General features: G+C 48.0%; 1 protein-coding gene across 1 annotated transcript in view; it reads right to left on the reverse strand.

Moving 5' to 3' along the window:
- Window positions 1–20,118, reverse strand: part of Dync1h1 (dynein cytoplasmic 1 heavy chain 1) — an 84,885-nt gene that overhangs the window by 46,823 nt on the left and 17,944 nt on the right. Inside the window, exons 6-21 of the mRNA XM_008825600.1 lie at window positions 18,609–18,880; window positions 18,300–18,527; window positions 15,910–16,986; window positions 15,271–15,450; window positions 13,993–14,142; window positions 11,788–11,934; window positions 8,313–8,453; window positions 7,320–7,496; window positions 6,677–6,787; window positions 6,472–6,591; window positions 5,373–5,612; window positions 2,257–2,412; window positions 1,967–2,080; window positions 1,008–1,118; window positions 718–927; window positions 415–561 (exon numbers count right to left, since the gene is read on the reverse strand). Coding sequence (XP_008823822.1) covers window positions 415–561; window positions 718–927; window positions 1,008–1,118; window positions 1,967–2,080; window positions 2,257–2,412; window positions 5,373–5,612; window positions 6,472–6,591; window positions 6,677–6,787; window positions 7,320–7,496; window positions 8,313–8,453; window positions 11,788–11,934; window positions 13,993–14,142; window positions 15,271–15,450; window positions 15,910–16,986; window positions 18,300–18,527; window positions 18,609–18,880 — 3,581 coding nt within the window. The remainder of the gene's footprint in view (window positions 1–414; window positions 562–717; window positions 928–1,007; window positions 1,119–1,966; window positions 2,081–2,256; window positions 2,413–5,372; window positions 5,613–6,471; window positions 6,592–6,676; window positions 6,788–7,319; window positions 7,497–8,312; window positions 8,454–11,787; window positions 11,935–13,992; window positions 14,143–15,270; window positions 15,451–15,909; window positions 16,987–18,299; window positions 18,528–18,608; window positions 18,881–20,118) is intronic.

Here is a 20,118-nt window from a genome sequence, read left to right on the forward strand (position 1 = left end):
ATGTAGACCAGGCTGGCCTTGAACTCACAGAGATCTGCCTGCCTCTGCCTCCCGAGTACTGGGATTAAAGGCGTGTACCACTATGACCGGCTATGTTTAAATATTTATTTATTTATTTATTTTTGATATTTATTGCTTTTATTTTATGTGTATGTGTGTATTGCCTGTGTGTAGGTAAGTGCACCCAGGTCGTGCAATGCCCGCGGAGGACAGAAGAGGCTGTCGGATCCCCTAGAATTAGAGTTACGGACAGTTGTTAGCTGTCATGTGGGTGCTGGGATTTGAACCCGGGTCTTCTGCAAGAACAGCCAGTGTTCTTAACCGCTGAGCCATCTCTCCAGCCCTGTGACCCACATTGTAAATAACCATCTAGGAACCATCAGTAAGAGTGCAGAACGCCCTGACCAGCCGTACCTTGTAATAAGGAGAGAGCTTCATAGCAGAGACGCTGTTGATGTGCTCCTTGACCTTGTTGAAGAGGTCGTCCCAGCCACGGATCAAGCGGCATTTGTTCTGATAGTTGACCAAGTCAAGCTCGTAAGTATTCCACACTTCCCTTATCTGAGTGGAGTCAGGGAGAGGCATGTTACCAGCACATAAATCAGCATACAACATGTGCACAGCACCCAGGACCAGGGACAAAGACTGCAGAAGACAAGGCTTTGTTTCACATGGTTAAGTCCCAACAACAGCCTGAGAGCCAGTCCCATCACTTGCCTGCTTCAAAAATTCCTCCAAAGCCATCTCCCCTTGTGCCACCAGCAGGACATCCTTGACAACAGCTTCATTCCTCTGGAGGTCAACATCCCAGATCTGGCCCAGGGTTAGTTCAGAAACCACCCAGTTCACATGGAGCCTCTTCATCAGCTGTTTCCAGTGACGGTCTTTAAGTGCTTCAGACTTCAGTTCAATCACCAGCATGTTTATCTGCGCAGGGAGCAGACAGTCACCTGAGCAGCTACGTTTCTAAAGGATGCTCACCAGCCCCCAGACAGCATACCACCAACCTTCATGTAGCCTTTCAGCAGCCTCTGAACAAATTCATAGGAGGCATACTGCCGAAGCCGGGCAGGGAAGTTCTTCAGCTGGTTCAAGAGGCCATCAAGGTTTTGTCTCAGCTGTCAGGAGACATAAGAGATGGGGACATATGCATGCACACGCACACACACACACACACACACACACACACGCACGCGCACACACACACACATACACACAACCACTATATGTTCTTTTTTAGTTTTCTTTCTAACTTGACATGGTTTCAAGTATCCCATACTGGCTTCAAACCCACTATGTAGCCAAGGATGATCTGAGCCTCCTGCTTCTATATACCTCCCAGAGTTCTGGGATTATCGGTCTTTGTCAGCATGGTGGGTTTATGCAGCACTGGGGACTGAACCTAAGGCTCTATGCATAGGAGGCAAGCATTCTACCCACTGAGCAACAGCAACAGCCCCGAATAGTCACTTTAACATTTTTTTGTATTTATTTTTGTACGTATGAGTAGTTTTGCCTGTATGTATGTGAGTGTACCCATATATTCAAGGCATACAAAAGCCAGAAGAGGGCATTAGATCTGGAGTTACAGATGGTTGTTAGCTGTGGGTGCTCGACACCAAGCCCAGGTCTTCTACAAGAGCAGCCAGTGCTCTTAACTGCTGAGCCACTCTTTAGAATGGTTCTAAACAAGTTTAGTCTGGATGCACCAGGTAAACAACATGCAAACATGCAGGATATTAAGTAACAGCTTGTGAACTTACAATGCAATTCCTTTTCTTAACTGATAGTAAATAGACTTTATTTTTTTCAGAGAGGGTCTCCCTGTAGTCCCAGCTGGCCTAGAACTGGCTATGTAGACCAGGCTAGCCTCAATCTCACAGAGATTCACCTGCCTTTGCCCTGAGTGCTGGGATTAGAGGTGTGCACCACCATACCTGGCCAGACATCCATTTTAACAAGTTACCTTTCGAGGCTGAACCGAGACCCACGGTTGTTCCTTCATCTGATCAATTTGTTCCCAGACCTTAGAAAGCTCTGACCAAACACCTTTGAGGTCCTGTAATTCCTCTAAGGCCACCTATGATTGACAACAGCAAACAAAGCACTTAAACTTTGGGCACAGAGAGCAGCTCACAAATTAGAAACAACAACAAAAAACCCTCACCTCGGAACCTGGCAGTGCCCTGGGGATGACCCAGGACAGTGGCAGAGTCTGGTGGAGCAGTCTCCCGACCCTACTCACAGAGCCCATACCTGCACACGCTCTTCACTGCCACTGAGCAGTCCTGTGTCGGTCAGTTCCAGGGCCTCCTTGGCCTTTGCACATTTCTCTCTGTCATCCTTCAGCCGGCCAAACTTCCCTTCGTATATGGTCAGGGCCTGAAGAGCCTCCTCTGGACGCAGATTGCCCTGAAAGTGGCCAGAGCACAGAGTGGCAGGACTACTTCAGAAGAGGGGAGTGCAGGGGTTCAGATGGCGGAGGGCCTCCTGTTGCCTTGAACATGCTCACACAGGTCCTTTCAGGGAGCTGTCCCCTAGTGACTGCTGCCCAGGGCTGAATGTGAGCAGAACCTCAGCAGTTCACATCAGTACAAAGGCATTCAATGCAGCCCTGACAGGTGGGAGAAGTTGGGGCAGCTTGCTGGGGGCGGGGGTGAGGTGGTGGTCGTGCAGTAATGCAGCACTGGCAAAGATTCAAGAGGCTAGAGTCCTGGGGCTGTCAGCCACACCTTCGCTGAGGCACTACTGTTCCACCAGTACTGGTCAGAAGGCAATTATTTCTTCAGCAGGACTATGTTTACATAGTTCCTTTTCATTATGTTATCTGTGTTTGTGTGTGTATGTAAATGCTTGCGCAGGTACATGTGTGGGTGCATGTGACTTAGGTTCACTTTGATGTCTTTGTGTGTGAGTGTGTGCAGGTGCATGTGAAGGCCAGGGGACAGACTTAGGTTCACTTTGATATCTGTGTGAGTGTGTGCAGGTGCACGTGTGTGCAGGTGCACGTGTACAGGTGCATGTGAAGGCCAGAGGTCAGCTCTGGATGTTGTTCCTCAGGTGCGTCCACTTTTGTTGTTTTTGTTTTTTGGTCTTTTTGAGACAGAGTCTCCCTGCAGCCCCAGTTGGCCTAGAACTCAGAGATCCGCCTGCCTCTGCCTCCCCAAAGGCATGCGCCACCACACCCAGCTATTGTTTTTGTTTTGAAGACAGTCTCTTACTGGCTGGCCAGCTGGCCAGTGATCCCCATGGATCCATTCATCTCCAGCTCCCTAGTGCTGTGATCACAAACTTCGTATCACAACTCATGGATTTTTTTCTTGGTGCTGAGGTTCATTGAACTAGGTCCTCACAAGCACTTTCTCAACCTGCTGCCTCACTCACTAACCCCATTCTTTTGGATGTATTTATTACACGTATGTGTGTGTGTAGGTGCCCTTGCCACCGCACCTGTGTAGAGGTCAGAGAACTCTGGAGCTGCTCTAGTCTACCTTTACATGGATTCTGGAACTCATGTCAAGAGGTTCGTGTGGCAAATGCCTTTAACTGCTGAGTCATCTTGCTGGCCCCCAGTCCCATTTTAGTAACTTCTAGGAATGACTACAAAATGCCAGTTTTGTATGTGTGTGAATGTGAGATGTATGTGGTGTATGCACATGTGGGTATGTGGATGTTCACATGTGTCATGTGCAAAGACCAGAGGAGAACATCAGGTCTCTTGTTCCACCCCCAGCTTATCCCGAGTCTCGGTCTCTTGGTGAACTGGGCCTTGCTGTTGTTCTGTCTCTGCCCTCCACGGCACTGGGGCTAGGGCTGCACACGGCCATGCTCGGCTTTTTACATGGCTGCTGAGATCTATACTCAAGCCCTCATGCTGCACTGCAACACTCTTACCCATTCAAGCCATCTCTCTAGTCCCCCAGATATTACTGTTTTGCTTTTTGAACTAAAGCAAAGTCCTATTGAAACTCTGAAAAAAATTTTTTTTAATTTTACGTGTATGATTGTTTTGCCTACATGTGGTAAGTATACCACTTGTGTACAATGTCTGCAGAGGCCAGAAGAGGGTGTTGGATCCCCTAGAACTGGAGTTACAGATAGTTGTTAGCTACCACGTGGGTGGTGGGACTTGAACCCAGATCCTCTGGAAGAACAGCAAGTGTTCTTAATCACTGAACCATCTCTCCAGCCCCCCACCCTTTAAAAGAATATTTTATTATTCAATTTTGTGTATGAATGCTTTGCCTGTGTATAAGTGCACTATGTGCATGCACCACTTACACTTTTAAATGTAATACATGACTTATACTCAGTGTGGTCAGGACAGACGTCAACCAATAGGCCTGCAAGGGTGTGAATCTGCCACCAGGCCTGTTGTGGAAACCGTGTACCCCTAAACTATCAGCAGTCTAAGCATTTCACGTCCTTTCCATGTTTTTTTGGTGTGCTTATTTCTGAATCTAAACAACTCTGACTTCTACCCCCATGAGCCAAACGTCGTTACCAACGTGCTTTCCCCTCTGCCCCTTACTGCCTCCTTCTGACATGCACACCAGTGACCAGGGTGCGCCCCTCCCCCTGGCTCCCTTTCAACACTTCTGTCTGCAGCAGTCACCACTGCTCAGAATGCATGACTTTCTCGTTCACTCACTAATCTCTCCGTCCCCACTGGGTCTAATCCCTCTGGCGTCGAGGCTCCTGCCCCTTCCTCACTGTTCTGTCCTTGACACCTGGGAAGCCTGGAACATGGTGCTCAATAAACGTGAATGAACAAGAAGTGGATGTGGCTGGTTCTGGATATGGGAAGGTTTAATAACTATGTCACAGGGACAAAACAGAAGCTGCTTCCCTGCATGTCCTGAGCTAGCAGCTGCCTTCCTTGTGAGGCCTGAGCTGTGCCTATAAATACCAAATTCAAAATTCTGTGTATGCCCAAGGGTAGTTTAAAAACAGAAAAACTAGTTTTAATCATTTAAAACTACTTCCTGACTTAAAGAGGCCCATGCTTGCTGGCTTTGATACTTGCTACCTTCAAAGAGCAGTTCCCTGCCCCCTTTTGGTGGTCCTGGGGACTGAATTCAGGGCCTTCTACACATTAAGTAAGGTTTCTGTCACTCAGCTATATACCTAGCATCCCTTTTTTCATTGAGACAGTGCCCTATGTTGCCCAGGCCGGTCTAAAACTCAAGCACTCAAAGATCATCCTGCATCAGCTTCCTGCGCCTTTCTGTCCAGCTGCCAACACAGCCCTTTAATTACAGAAAGGCAAACAGCTCTTTAGTATTGTAAAGCTGAGCTCCAGCATGGTTTCTTGTGTCTGACAGAAAGGAGTCCGCATCATGCCACTGGCTGGCGGACTTAAGGAGGCTCACCGTGACAGGCTTGGTCTTCTCCCAGTCTGTCAGCAGGTCAGTGGTGCGGCTTTCCACAGCACGGTCCTCCTGCACGATCTTCATTTGCAGGTTTGCCACCTGCTGCTGAATGGCAGAGTCCTTCCGCCGCATGATGTCGTTGAAGGCCCCCCACTCACCCTCGATGTTGTCGATGTAAAGCCAAGAAGGTGGGAACTGGAACCTTTGCTTTTCTAGCAGCCGCTGGCCATTGCGGTAGAGCTTTGAGAGTTAAAACGTGCATTGATTTGTTTTCTATAACATTGCCGAAGTCCTCAGATAGAGAAGGCACATCGAGTAGAGAACAAAGATCAAATGTTTGCCCCTCTGGAGCCTCTACCTAAAGATTCTATGGTCAGAGGGCTATGTACACCTGAGTGGCCTGCCAGGTACTATACCTCGCTGCATCCACAGGGCACCAAGAGCATGGTGGAGCAGGCATTCACACCCTAGTATTTGAAAACAGTGACGTACAAGATTTGGAGATCAGCAGTTGTGTCTAATCACCAGCAGAGCTCTGGAAAACACTGACCCCTGACTCAAATGGTGCTAGTCCCCGCACTGTCTTTTCATTTCTTTTGGAAAAATTTCAAATTACATTTATGTATTATTTTGTGTCTGTGCATGCGTGGTGGCAGAGAAGGGTGTCCAGATGCTACAGCACATGCGTGGAGGTCAGAAGACAACTTGCAGAAGTCAGTCCTCTCCTTCCACCACATGGGTCCCAGGGATCAGACTCAGGTTGTCCTGCATGGAGGCAGGTGCCTTTACCTGCTGGGCCATCTCACTGGCCCTTTTTTTCTTTTTGAGACAGGATCTTGCTATGCAGCCCAGTCTGGCTTGAGCTCAAGTTCACAATCCTCCTGCCTATGCCTCCTGAGTGCTGGAATTACAGGTGTGTGCCACCCCACCTAGCTTTTGGCAGTGCACTGTAAAAGCACATCAAGTGGTTGGGGCACACCAAGCCATACTGTATGAAACTGTACGAAACAGTGCTTTAAGGGATGAGTCCCTCAGTGTTCCTGCAGAACACAACACACTGTTAATAGCCTAGTTATCAGGATCTGGTTTGAGAACTTACCTCAACTTGCTTCTCAAACTGTTTGATCTTCCGTTTTAGGGACTGCACATAGGTGATGAAGGTCACTGCATCAGAGGTACTGGCTGTGTCCACGGAGTGCTGCTCCAGCTCTTGGCGAGACTGTTGGAGACAGGGCCGTATTTCAGCACAGGGCCCGACTTTACCAGGAGCTGTCAGTGCCCCAGGCAGGATCCTTGCTCCTCACCTTTGAGATCTGGGAATGGAATTCTGTCATGTTTGATCCCAGCATCTGCCCAAATTTGCTGAGGACCTCCTTGTGCCAAGAGTCGTACTTCAGGTTCACCTTGGATTGCACCTGCAGCCCGAGTAACACAGCACGTCAATTCCACCCCAGCACGTGTTTATGTTCCAACTCAGTCAAACAGCAAGGTTGCTTTAGAGCCTCCTGGCCTTTCAAGAATAAAGCCGAGGGGCTGGTAAGATGGCTCATGGTTAAGAGCACTGGCTGCTCTTGTAGGGGAGCTAGATTCAGTTCCCAGCACCTACCACATGGCTAACAGCGGTTTGTAATTCCAGATCCAGGGGATCTGACACCCTCTTCTCGTCTCCTTGGTCACTGCATGACATGTACTTACATGCATGTAGGTCAAACACTTGAACACATAAAAATTAAAATTAAAGTGAAAAAAAAAAAAAAAAAAAAAAAAAAAAAAGTGGGAGCCCCTTCTCACGAAACAGCTCAAGAACCAGGCATGGGGGAGCACACATTCAACCTTAGCACTCAGCAGACGGAGGATCTCTGTGAGTTCGAAGTCAGCCTGGTCTATGTCAGTCACAGCTACACAACGAGACCCTGTGTCAAACACACAGCACCCCGCAGAGCTCACCTTGCCGTAGTCTATAACCACGGGCCCAAACTCTTTCTTGGTTTCAGCATTGTCAAAGGTCGCTCTGGCTTTTCTTATCTGGACCAAGAGTGCTTGCCACCTGTTGAGATCCTCCCCAAGCCTGTTGTAGATATTTTCTGCTTGCATGTCCCATAAGCACTGATACTGAAGCCAGACCTGTGGAGGCAGGAGCATAGCAGACACTGCAGACCCCGAGCTACTGATAACGACCAGGCCCAGTTCATTAGAGGCTCATGTTTTCACACCATTAGAAAAAACTCACTTCAGAGTCTTAGAATTTTCGTTATCAAAAAGAAAATCCACTTTTCTTGAAAATCATAGTTAAAAGTCCCAAAGATTTAGCCTACTAGTTAGTCACTCTTTGCTTTAAAATTAGCAAATATTTAGCTGGGCATGGTAGTACATGCCTTTAACCCCAGCACTTGGGAGGCTGAAGCAGGCAGATCTCTGTGAGTTCAAGGCTAACCTGGTCTACATAGTGAGTTCTAGGCCAGCTGTGGGCTCCAGGTTGTGGTTATTCTAATGTTCCCTTTACTGGTTTGATTGAGTTGAATACAAGCGAGCTTTTGGTTACTTGTGGCCAGGGGGACCCTGTCTCAAAAAGACCAAAACAAAACAAGCAAACAAAAAATTAGCAAATATGAGGCCATGTGTGGTGGCACACACCTATAATCCCAGAGCTCAGGAGGCAAAGTAAGGGGAATCACTGCTGTCCCGGGTCAGCCTAGTCCATAAAGCAAGTTCCAGACTGGCCAGGACTGTTTCAACATAACTAACTAAATAACCGTAAAATAAGTAAAATAAGCGAATGTTGCCTAGTGAACCATATTCTCCAGGTTCGAAATCTTTCAGCGTCCCTTTTTCTTATGCTGCTAGGGGTTGAACCCAGGGCCTGAGCCACAGGCCAGCCCTAACCTCACACCCTGAGTGTCTGGAATAGAGTATTCTTTGATGAAATTGGGAGCGTCTCACCTTAACGTACTGCTCTACTTCCGTCACGATGCCCATGACTGCGGAGTACGACTCTTCCAGTGCAACCGGGCCGTCTGGCATCCGCGTTAACGCGTTCCGATAGAATTTCTCTTCTTCAGTCAATTCGTAATGCACGCCCACCTGACCAACCAAAGCCAGAAACGAATGTCAAACCATGTGCACACTTTTCAGCTCAGTCATCTTTTACTTCGTAACAGTGACTGAAAGAGTAAGTCACCATCAAAATGGCATTAGGGCATAACATCCACTTGCCTTGGCCACAAGTAACCACTTGTATTTAACTCATCAAACCAGTAAAGGGAACATCAGAATAACACAACCTGGAAATCATGGGGTCACTCACAGGGTAAAAGCAACTGAAGAATGCCAGGGGCCACCGGCTCATTTTCACTCTCTGAGCACCTGCTACATGCCAGGTCCTGATCTAGTTCAATAAATACAAACTGCAGCTCACACAGACTGTGAGATGGTAAGAAGTCTATGAAGAAAGGGAGGGAGCATGGGTGGGACAAGGGGTCGCAGCACTCTCTCTCTGTGCACCAGGGACTGGGGAGGCCGTGAGCACACTAGGCAAATGCTACACCACAAGAGAAAGGCAGGAAAGGCCTCGTCAGAAGGGGGTCAGTGAGCAGAGGCAGCAAGGGGAGGGAAGGGTTGCTACTAGGGACTGCGAGGCAGAGACTGGCAAGTGCGAAGACCCGGGGACCAGTCTGCCTGAATGCCTGAGGACCAGTGAGAGACCAGTATGGCCTGCACAGAGCCCGGAGGGGAGAAGCAAGAACTAAGGTCGGAGGAGCCACAGGCAGGCATCTCACAGGGTCTGAAGCCCTGGGACTTCAGCTTTCCTACCAGGGAGGAGGGAGACACTAGGGGCTCCCAGAGAAGCAAAGTCAGGGTTGTAAGTGAACACTGATTTGGGGGTCAGAGGCAGCCAAGGCGTTAGGAGGGGGCATTAATAATCCAAGACAGAACTGGTGGCAATGCAGACAGTGTGGCAGCAGTTATGTGGCAAGGACACAAGCTAGGGTGAACTTTAAGGACAGGGATGATCAAAATTGAGGTGACACATGCCTTCTGGACTGGTGGATAGAAGGCCAGGAGAGGGAAAAGTAGAAGATCAAACTTCATGGAGTGGGGTAGAAAACCGTGTCTGTGGGACAGCAGAGTGGAGATGGCAGGCAGCACAGAGAGATGGCCCAGGGATGGGTCAGGCATGCAGGAATGTGGAGCCAGGAGCAGGTGGGAGGAATTTCAAAGCAGCAGACTGGGTGAGACCACCAAGAATATGTGGGAAAGGGCAAAGGACACCCAGATATCGGACTGGGGAGTCCCAGGAAGAACCCAAACCAGACACCAGCCAGGCAGCGGGAGGAAATCAGGAGAGCAGTGTGACCTCCAAGAGCCATGTGCAGTGGGCACCTGGGGGAGGGAGGCACTGCCCTGCCACCCTGTGGTGAGTAGGAAAGGGGACAAAGGACCGGAAGTCCCCTGGGTGCGGGTGTCTGTGCCAGAGCAGAGCTGGCTAAAAGGTGTGCAAGGGCTTGAGAGAGCGGGGTGAGTGTTTAAACAACTGTTCCAGAGACAATGGCTACAGAGCAACACTACAGACAGGAGGATGGAAGAGAGGGACAAGTGCTGAGCAGAGGGAGAGCCGATAGGAGCCAGTGCACAGGGACAGGCTGCTTTCATCTGCTCACTTTGTAAAGAACCTAGAGCCAGGTAAGTACAGCACAAGACAAAGAGGACCCAGGACTGTACATGAAGACTCCCTGGAGCAGGCTGGTTCTGATTAGCTACGCATGCCAAGGTTTGAGTGAAAGCTGCTAAAGGGACCAGCATGATGGTTCAGAAGGTAAAGGCACTTGCCACCAGGCCTGATGCCCTAAGTTCAATCCCCAGAATCCACATGGTAGAAGGAGGAACTCCTCCAAGTTGTTCTCTGACCTCTACATTCCTGCTGCAGCACATGCACATACAGGCACGCACCAAACAAATAAATGTAATTAAAAATTAACCCACAGGGCTGGAAAGACAGCTCAGCGGTTAAGAATATGGTTGCTCTTGCAGAGGACCCTGGTTCCATTCCCAGAACCCACATGATGGTGTTATAACAACTGTCCGTAAGTCTAGTTCCAGGGGATTTGATGCCCTCTTCTGGCTTTTTCAGGTACTGCATGCATGGACGCACTTCCATGTAGGTAAAACACTCATTACACATAAAAGCAAATAAAAAAAACCTGCTGAGAGCGAGCTACAGCCAGTTAACTACAAAACAAACAGAAACAAGAAAAACAGAAAAAATCTAAACCAAACCAGAAAACAAAACCTAGAAGAGTCAAGGTTATGTTCAAAGTCAAGAAAAAAGGTGTTTCTTTTAGCATTCTATTTTTTTAAAAATATTTTATTATTTTTATTTTATGTGTATGAATGTATTGCCTGCATGTATGTGAGTGCACCTGTGTCCTGCAATGCTGCAGAGGTCAGAGGAGGGCTTCGATTTCCCCTGGAACTGGAGTTAAGGGCAGTTCACAGCCCGCCATGTGGGTGCTGGGAATCAAACCCGGGTCCTCTGCAAGAGCAGTTAGTGCTCTTAACTGCTGAGCCATCTCTCCAGCCCCATCTATTTTTTAAAATTAATTTTTTAAAAATTATTTTTTAAAATATTTTATTTATTTTTATTTTATGAGTATGTGTGTATTGCCTGCATGTAGGTAAGTGCACCCATGTAGTGCAATGTCCGCGGAGGACAGAAGAGGCTGTCGGATCCCCTGGGACTGGAGTTATAGACAGTTGTTAGCTGCCATGTGGGTGCTAGGATTTGAACCTGGGTCTTCTGCAAGAATAGCCAAGCCACTGTTCTTAACCTCTGAGCCAATCTCTCCAGCCCTCTTGCAGCATTCTAAATTCTAGAAGAGCCAGCATGGCTGAGTTCTATGAAAACCACTGGTCCTGTTTAAAGGTAACACTAGGAGTTATGGACTAAATGGTGTTCTACGTTTCCTTTGGTTCTAGAAGAACACCAGTGAGACTGTAATCTGGGATTTGCTCTGAAATTGCCAGGTGGGAGAATAAATGAAACAGGTACATAAGGCTGAGTAGCAGGAGCTCAGGATTCCTACTATTTTTGCATTTTGGAAATTTCTCTAAAGCACAGTAGGAGCTGGGTGTGGGGACACTGAGGTCAGAGGTCAGCTGGGGCTACACAGTGAGACCCTCTCTCCAGAAACAAACAAGCAACAAAACAAGATGCAAGGAAAGCAGCACCTAGGATCCAAAGAAGCAGACGAGGAAAAGGCCAAGCTGCCAATGCCAAGCTTTCTCTCAGCACAGGGAACCTGGAGTCCCAAGCCTGAAAAGGCGTATAAAGAGCTTATTTAATGACACCTCCTGGGGAAGTCCCAGAGAAGACCTTGTCAAAGGCAAGGGCACATGCTCTAAGCTCCTGGAAGCCTACCTGGTACCTCTGACTCTGGATCCGGGGCAGGGACAGCACAATCATCTTCCAAGCAAACATCTCCTGGTATAGCTTGTATCTGCACTCCTCAATGGGCGGATTCAGATAGATTACCTGATTGGTTATTCTTAGCTCATGAACAACATTCTGTAAAAGAAAGGGTTTAGTTTTTACTTAGTAATATTTCAATAAAATGGTTTCGACTCTTAATAGCTTCTATGTCTAAATTATGATATTTGTTCAGTCAGAACCACCATCTGTGTGTTTTATTGTAGATCACAAGAAGTCGGAGGTAGGCAGTGCTTCACTTGTTCCAGGTGCCCAGTGCCAGGGTCTGAACATACAACGGAACCCCATGGAGCTCCACGGGACTGTGCAGGACAGCGACCTTGAGGCCGAGACAGCATCACAGAAGCAGTGGTAGGGTTACCACTGCCAGGTGTACAGGACACGGCAGGGGGCATCGGTCTGATCTTGGCTAATTCTGTGCCACCTGCCAGTGTGTCAGGCTACTCCAGAATTCCAACTTGGCTCCACTAGATAACAAATTCATTTTTAAGTTTACTTTTATTATTTTTAGTTATGTGCATGGGAGGGGTGTATGCACATGTATGCAGAGACCACAAGCCAAATTTCCTTAGAGCTGGAGTTATAGGCAATCATGTGCTGCCTGACATGGGTGCTGGGAACCATTCTTGGGTCCTCTGAAGATCGGTATGTACTTTAGTGGCCAAGCCGTCTCTCTAGCTGTAGGCAAGGAACTTACTATCTTAGACACATTCACTGCTTCTCCAAGACGCAGTGTTTTTTTTTTTTTTTTTTTTTTTTGGTCTTTTTGAGACAGGGTCTCCCTGCAGCCCCAGCTGTCCTGGAACTCACTATGTAGACCAAGCTGGCCTTGGAGATCCACCTGCCTCTGCCTCCCGAGTGCTGGGATTAAAGGTGTGCACCACCATGCCCAGCTAAGATGCAGTGTTTTTAAAAGTATGCTCTGGGTAGGCAAGATGGCTCATCAAATAAAGGGGCCCACTGCCAAGCCCGACCACCCAAGTTCAGTCCTTAGGACCCACACTGAAGGAGAAATGAGTCCCACAAGCTGTCCTCTGCCTTTCACAGCTTGCCATGCACACGTGCCTAGCCCTGTGCACATGTGTCTAGCCCATCCACAAATAAACAAAAACATGATTAAAAGTTTTTACCCAAAACAGTATGCTTTCAGAATGAATAGTTAAAATACTGAAAAGTAGCAAAAAAAGCTGAGCACGGCAGCACAGGCTTTTAGTCCCAGCATTCCAGAGGCAGAGGCAGGCAGATCTCTGTGAGATCGAGGCCAGTCTGGCCTACACAGTGAGTTCCATGGGAGCTAGGGTACAGGGAGACCCTGCCCCCCTCAAAACACAAAACAAAACAAAACAAAACAAAAACATTTAGAGAGAGAAAAGGATAAAGTGAACTCACAGAGATCCGCCTGCCTCTGCCTCCCCGAGTGCTGGGATTAAAGGCATGCGCCACCATGCCCAGCTATTTTTAAACTTTTTATGGCTTTCTTTTTTGAAATTATTTTAGACAAAAGATCTGCAAAGTACTAAGAGTTTCAGTATCTTTGCTGACATTGACAGTCTATTAACTGAAGGACAGACTACATAGACTGAGAAGGCTCTAACCCCAAACACAACATGAACTAGCTGTCCTATCACCTCAGTCACTTCCAATCTGTGGCATTTTGTTTGTGCTGACCATGACACTTTGAGACAGTTCAGGTCTGGCATTGTGCCTAATGACCTTCAAGCTGAGTGCATGTAATATTTTTCTTATGATCAGAATGAGATCGAGGGATTTTTGGAGAAAGACCAGATGTAAAGTGCCAGTCCCATCACAAGACATCACAAGGCAAGGATACCACACCACTGGTGACATCAACCTGCATCACCTGGTCAAGATGGCATCCGTCAGGCCTTTCCACAGTAAGGCAACTTGCTCACAAGTACTACGCACCCCCAGCCCCAGGGCTCCTTCACACACTCTAAGCAAGCACCCAACACTGAGCCACTTCCTCAGACTCTGCCCTCACAGGTACTTTTAGTTGTTTTCAGACAGGGTCACACTACATAGCCTAGCCTGGCCTCGAACTTGTGGTTCTTTGCCTCAGTGCCCCAAGGATCTTGCTTTACCTATACCCAGATGGCTTGCCATGAGAATACTCACTTTGATCTTTGGCTCTCCTCCAGGCTTGTGACTAACTTGTGGAGCGTCTGTGTCCATGTCAACCTCTGCTTTATCTTCAGCTTGTCCAAGAAGAACCTGGGTCCAGGCTCTTAGGCCAGCTTGCAGACGAACACCCAGTATCCTTTCAATCTATGGAGAAAGCAGTGTGACAGAACAGTTTCTTCCAAAGGTCAGCTCAAAAACAGAGTGAGAGGCAGCAGCTGTTGTGGGGCAAAGACAAGAAGTCCTAACTGCCCATATCACTTCTGTCCTGCTCGCAGCCTCGGTGACTCGTCTCAACTGTGGGCTCGAGCTCTGGGACACTGAATCACCAGCCACCCCAGCTCCTGAGAGACAAGGAGATTTGATACTATGCCACAGATACAGTTAAGATCTTGGTGGCTATTAAATATGATAGAAGAATCACACACGTTTTATACCTTCAGAGCTAAACTAGAAGTACTGCAGTTTGGAGGTCAAACCATTTTCTTTCCAAAGTCTTTTGGAGACAAATTTCCTACACAAAGGACCTCTTTGCCACCAGTCTGCCCTGGGTCGTTCAACATCCCAGGAATGTGATGAGGGCTGCAGGGATGTCTGTGTCACTGCGGATTGGGCAACTTGCCTTCTGAGAGTGTCTGTTTGTGGGACACACCACAACTTGATAGATCCACTTTAAAAACAGAGAGAAGGGAGACCATAGCTCAAGAACCAGCCAATACGATCTGCAACCTCGCTATGAAACCGGCTCCTGCCTGAGCCTCTCCATGGATTCACTCCCTGATGTCCAGCAATAAGAAAAGTCACCCACAGCCCTGCCCTCTCCCTCCACAGGGGTGAGACGAGACCTCTACACCAGGAATAGGAGGTGTTGGGTATTTCTTTAGGAATCAAGTGTGGAGGGGGCAGCTGTCAGAGGCTGCCTAAAGGGCTAGGGCTGGGGGGGGGTACAGCTTGGGCCCTGAGAACCAACTCTAGCACTAACACTGCCCCCCGCCCCCAACAAAACATCAGTTAACTTAAATCATATGTGCACGAGGGAAGGCTGACAGGAAGATGTCAAGTATCCAGCAAAAGAAGAGACTCCTCTGCACCGAGGCTCTGTGGTCCCAGTGAGAACTAGAGTGGACAGGGTCGATCGCACACAGCTCATCAGCATTAGCTAAGAGGGATTCTGGAGGCATGGATCATCCTAAACAATGTCTAAAGATTTACTGAACAGGGCCATACCCATGAGGGCAGCACAAACGAAAACTGCTCTCACCAACCCAGTCGTACCTCCATATCGAGCTTGTTAACCCAGATGGGCAGATTGGAATAGGAGTGAAGGTTTAAGTCATCCACTGCTTTCTGGACTCTGTTCAAGATCTCAGAGAACGTCTTGTGATCATACATGCAGGTTTCTAAAGAACGGACTTCCAGGTCTATTTTTTCCTCAATAATCAGCAGATCATCCACCTAAAGGAGAATGCATTTAACATGAAAACATCTACTTGCTCTGTTATTTTTGTACACATTCTTTTCAGTTAAATAACACCTGTTCAAAGCAGAGAAGTCCTTCCACAATAGCTAATCCTGGCTGTTAGGGTGAGAATCCTGGTTCCCCTCAACATGACCCCAAAGAGGGAAAGGACAGGCTGGGAACACCATCAGCTCCTCTCCCCTTCCCCTGCTCAGGTGAGCAAGCACTCCTACTGCAGGTTTGGAGTCGCCTCTCCCTCCAGCTCTATCAACCTCCTACACACTTCCTTTGCCAGCATCCCCAAAGCCCCACTCCATCAGTAAACAGTGCACAGCCAGGAAATGCTCCTCCTCCCCCTGAGCTCTAGGGGCCTCGGCATCAATCATGCAGGCCTGCTGGGGAGAGCTAACACTGTGCTCAATCCACCACGGACTGAAAGGATCACGTAACCCCACCTTCTCCTGGAAGTTGAAGACCGTCTCTGCTAGGCGCTGCACATACGGGTCCAGTTTGTAGGACTCCCACACCAAAGCAATGCCTTCTGCAATCAGAGCCTGGACCTCCTTCTTCAAGCCGGCTACCAGCAGCGAGATGGTGTTGCGCTCCTCCACTTTCTCACAGGTCCGTTCGTAAGTGCGGACGCTTTCAATCAGCGAGATGGCAAATGGATAGAGCTGGTTGGCTTGGTGAGCCTTGTTCACAATTGCCAGTGGGACTCGGAAGCCAAGCCACTTGAGGTTTCGGACTTCTTTGGAAAGCGTTATGATCTCTGGAAGAAAGTTCACTTTCAGCTTGAGGACGTTGCCAGTGCGGCCCCGCACTCGAGTGCTCTCGATGGTGAAGATGCGCCCCGAGACGCCCAGGTTGCGCTGCTGAACCTTCCTTGCCCAGTCATCGAAGATCTCCTGGGTGTTGAGCTTCATGCGGAAGCTGTCTCCATCCTGCTTGAGCTTCTGCCCTTCCACGTGGTTCTCCCAACCCTTGCCCAGGACGTCCTCCACCCGCTTCATGTAGGCAGTGAGCTGCCTGTCGATCTGTTTAGCCCAAATGATGGACCCCGACACAGGGGGCAAGTCACGGACATGACTCATCTTACAGGCTTGGCTCTGCGGGTACTGGACCTTGAACTTGTCGTGCAGAGATTCAATGTCATCTTTTACACGCTGGATCAGCTGGGTCTGGTATTCACGAATGGCCCCTCGGATGTGCGGCCGGACAAACAGTGCATTGAATCTGGAGAAGATCCTGAACATCTCGTTCGCATTCTTGGCTGTGCCAAGCTGATCTCGAAGGCGAGCAGTGATCCGGGTCTCCACACGGTCGATCCTCTCGTCGTATCTCTTCATTGCGGCCTCCCAAGCCTCTGTGCCTTCTTTGGAGACATCCAGCCCATCCACCTCCTTGACGTTCTCATAAGCCAGGTTCACTTCTTCGATGGCGTTGGCATCCGCGGCATCGAAGAGGACCTCAGCCACTTTCATGTCCTGAGGTTCAGGCACCTCCCCTTGGTTTTGCTGTGCAACTGCTGTGACCTAAAAGAAAGATTTGGAGCAAAGAGAGTCTGACAAAGGAGGACACCTCACAGGATTATCAACAGTACAGGTTTCTGAACCTTTGGCCAAACATTTTATAATAGTAATTCAACAAAGCCAAGCAAAGAACATTCATTCATTTTAATGCTACACTATAAAGATTTTCTTGCATTTTTATGTGTATGACTGTTCTCCCTGCATATACCTAAGTGCACCATGTGCACGCAATGCCTGTAGAGGCCAGAAGGGAATGTCAGAACCCCTGGTACTAGAGTTACAGATGGTGTTGGTCACCATGTGGGTGCTGGGAACCAAATCAGGGTCCTCCAAAAAAGCAGTCAGTGCTCTTAACCACTGAGTCATCTCTCCGGCCAGACTCTTTCTTTCTTTCTATTGGGGGGGTGGGAGATTCAAGATAGAGTCTCCCAGGCCAGGCACAGTGGTGCATGCCTTTAGTTCCAGCAGAGGCAGGCAGATCTCTGAATTCAAGGCCAGTCTGGTCTACATACCGAGTTCTAGACCAGCTGGGGCTATAGGATATCCTGTCTCAAAAAGACCAAAAAATAAAAAGATAAGGTCTCCCTGAAGACCCAGCTGGCCTGGAACTCACTATGTAGACTCAGCTGGCCTCTTATTTCACAGAGATCTGCCTGCCTCTGCATCCTGAGTGCTGGGATTAAAGGTGTGTGCCATTGTGCCTGGCTCTGACTATATTTCTTAAAAAGGAAAGAATGAGTTTTAAAAGGGGGGGGAGGGTAAAGGCAAAAGAGGACAGAGCCAAGCATGTACAAGGCCTTGGGTTCAATTTCAATTTCCAGCACAGCAAAAATTAAACAATATCACCCCACAAAATGTACAAAGAAAAAGTCAATGACTCATTATAATAAATCTTAGGAATAAACAATTATCCACATTTTATGAATGAAGACGCTGGAAAAGAGGTTAAATAATCTGTTCAAACTACATGCTAATAAATAGTAAAGACAGAAACTCTACAGGTCTGTCTCTCAGGTCCATGAGAGATGAAGGAAAAAGGGGTGGACGGAACACATTAAGTACCGGTGTTTGGTTACTAGGTGATGTGATGGGGATGGGATGGAACCCAGGGCCTCATACAAGTGCTCTACCACTGAGCTTCACCTACACCCACAGTCTGAACCCACTAAGTACAGTGTTGAAACAACAGCACAGCATCAGCAGATATAAGAGACAACTAGAACAAAGAAAACACAGCAAGTGCAAAGCAGTGAATTCTTTAAAAAAACTACAAAGAGGCCCTCAAACAAAGCATGCAGAACCTTCACAAGTCGCACCTGGGGCCTCAGGACTCTGACAATGACAGCTCTCAGCTGCTCATGCTGGCGGCGGAACTTCCTCATCTGGTCCAGGCGAGCCTGCAGCTTCCTGTGAGCAGGGTTGATGCGCCACACCATCTTCAGGTTCTCCTCCCTCTTCCTTTTGACGATGTCTCTCAGCAGCACCTGGAGCTTCTCGTATTCGTCATCCCAGGTCTGGAAGACTTCGAAGCAAGCCACCATGACCTAGCGCAATTGAGAGAGGGGCTCGTCACTAAGGCTCGTCTTGCTGCCCTTAGGGTGCTTTTCTAAGACTCTCAGACTTACTTTTTCAAATTCTTCATAAGCAACATGCATCAACTTTCTGGTGCCCAATACTTTGAGTAACTGAGAACTCAAGTCTCGTGAGATCGCTTCCACAAGACGCAGTGCCCTCTGAATGGGATATTTTGTGTTTCGGATCTTCCTTAAATGAGTAAAAATCGCAACAAGTGCCTGTCTTATTTTGTCCAGCTCTGTGGCAGACAACAAGTCATTCAGAGGGAAATCTTTCATCAGAGGATTGTAGTCATTCACCGTTTCCAAGGCCTGCTTGAGACCTAGATTGACAGAAAAGGTTAATGGTTTTCATGTAGAGTAATAAAGCTAAGTAAACCATGTCCTAACAGTGGAGTATAATCTTTTTTTGAACTACTCATTTATTATTTTTATTTTATGTGTATGGGTGTTATGCCTGCATGTGGGTAAGTGCACCCGTGTCGTGCAGTGCCCACGGAGGACAGAAGAGGCTGTTGGATCCCCTGGAACTGGAGTTACTGACAGTTGTTAGCCGCCATGTGGGTGCTGGGATTCGAACCCGGGTCTTCTGCAAGAACAGTCCATGTTCTTAACCCAAGTGGAATATATTCTGATGTTGCAATGGTCTTTGAAGAAAATATTAGGACTGCCCAGTTCCGCTTTTCTGGAGAGTAGTCAACGCTCCTCCACCCCTGTAGGAGGCAGCATCAGGTTACTTTCTGCTTTCTCTGCCATCTACATGGTCTACTATAGTAAGTGAACCTAGAAACACTGAAGCCTTGAGAACAGACTCACATTTCAAGTGAGGTGTGTCATTATAAGCATCAAATCACAGAAAAAAATGCCCTCGGTCTGTTTCTTGACTTTCTGACATAAGATTTAAAGAGTATTAGGAAAGAAAAATTTCAAAGCAAGATGTGGTGGCATATATTGGTAACCCCAGTACTTGGGAGGTGGAGGCAAGATGGTCAGGAATTCAAGATCATCCTTGGCTACATACATGATCAAGTTTGAGGTCAGCCTGGGCTACATGAAAACCAATCTCAAAAAAAAAAAACAAAAAACACCCCAAAATAGCCAGGCATGGTGGCACAAACCTTTAATCACAATACTTGGGAGGCAGAGAGAGATCTCTGTGAGACTGAGGCCAGCCTGGTCTACCTAGTGAGTTCCAGGCCAGCTGGAGCTACACAGAAATCCTGTCTCAAAAAGTAAAAATAAGGGACTGAGAAATGGTTCAGTGGTTAAGGTAGTACTGGCTACTCTTCAGAGAACCTGGGTTCAGTTCCAGCACCACATGGCAGCTCACAACTGCTTGTAGCTCCAGTTCCGGGGGATCCAATGCCTTCTTCTGACCTCTGTGGTATTTGCACAACATGGGCGCACTTGCATACATTCAGGCAACACATTCATGCACATAAAATATTAAGGGGCTGGAGAGATGGTTCAGTGGTTAAGAACACTGACTGTTCTTGCAGAAGACCCAGGTTCGAATCCCAGCACCCACATGGCAGCTAACAACTGTCTGTAACTCCAGTCC

The sequence above is a fragment of the Nannospalax galili genome, unplaced genomic scaffold (genome assembly GCF_000622305.1).
Source record: "Nannospalax galili isolate Female #2095 unplaced genomic scaffold, S.galili_v1.0 scaffold188, whole genome shotgun sequence".
Taxonomy (NCBI): Eukaryota; Metazoa; Chordata; class Mammalia; order Rodentia; family Spalacidae; genus Nannospalax; species Nannospalax galili.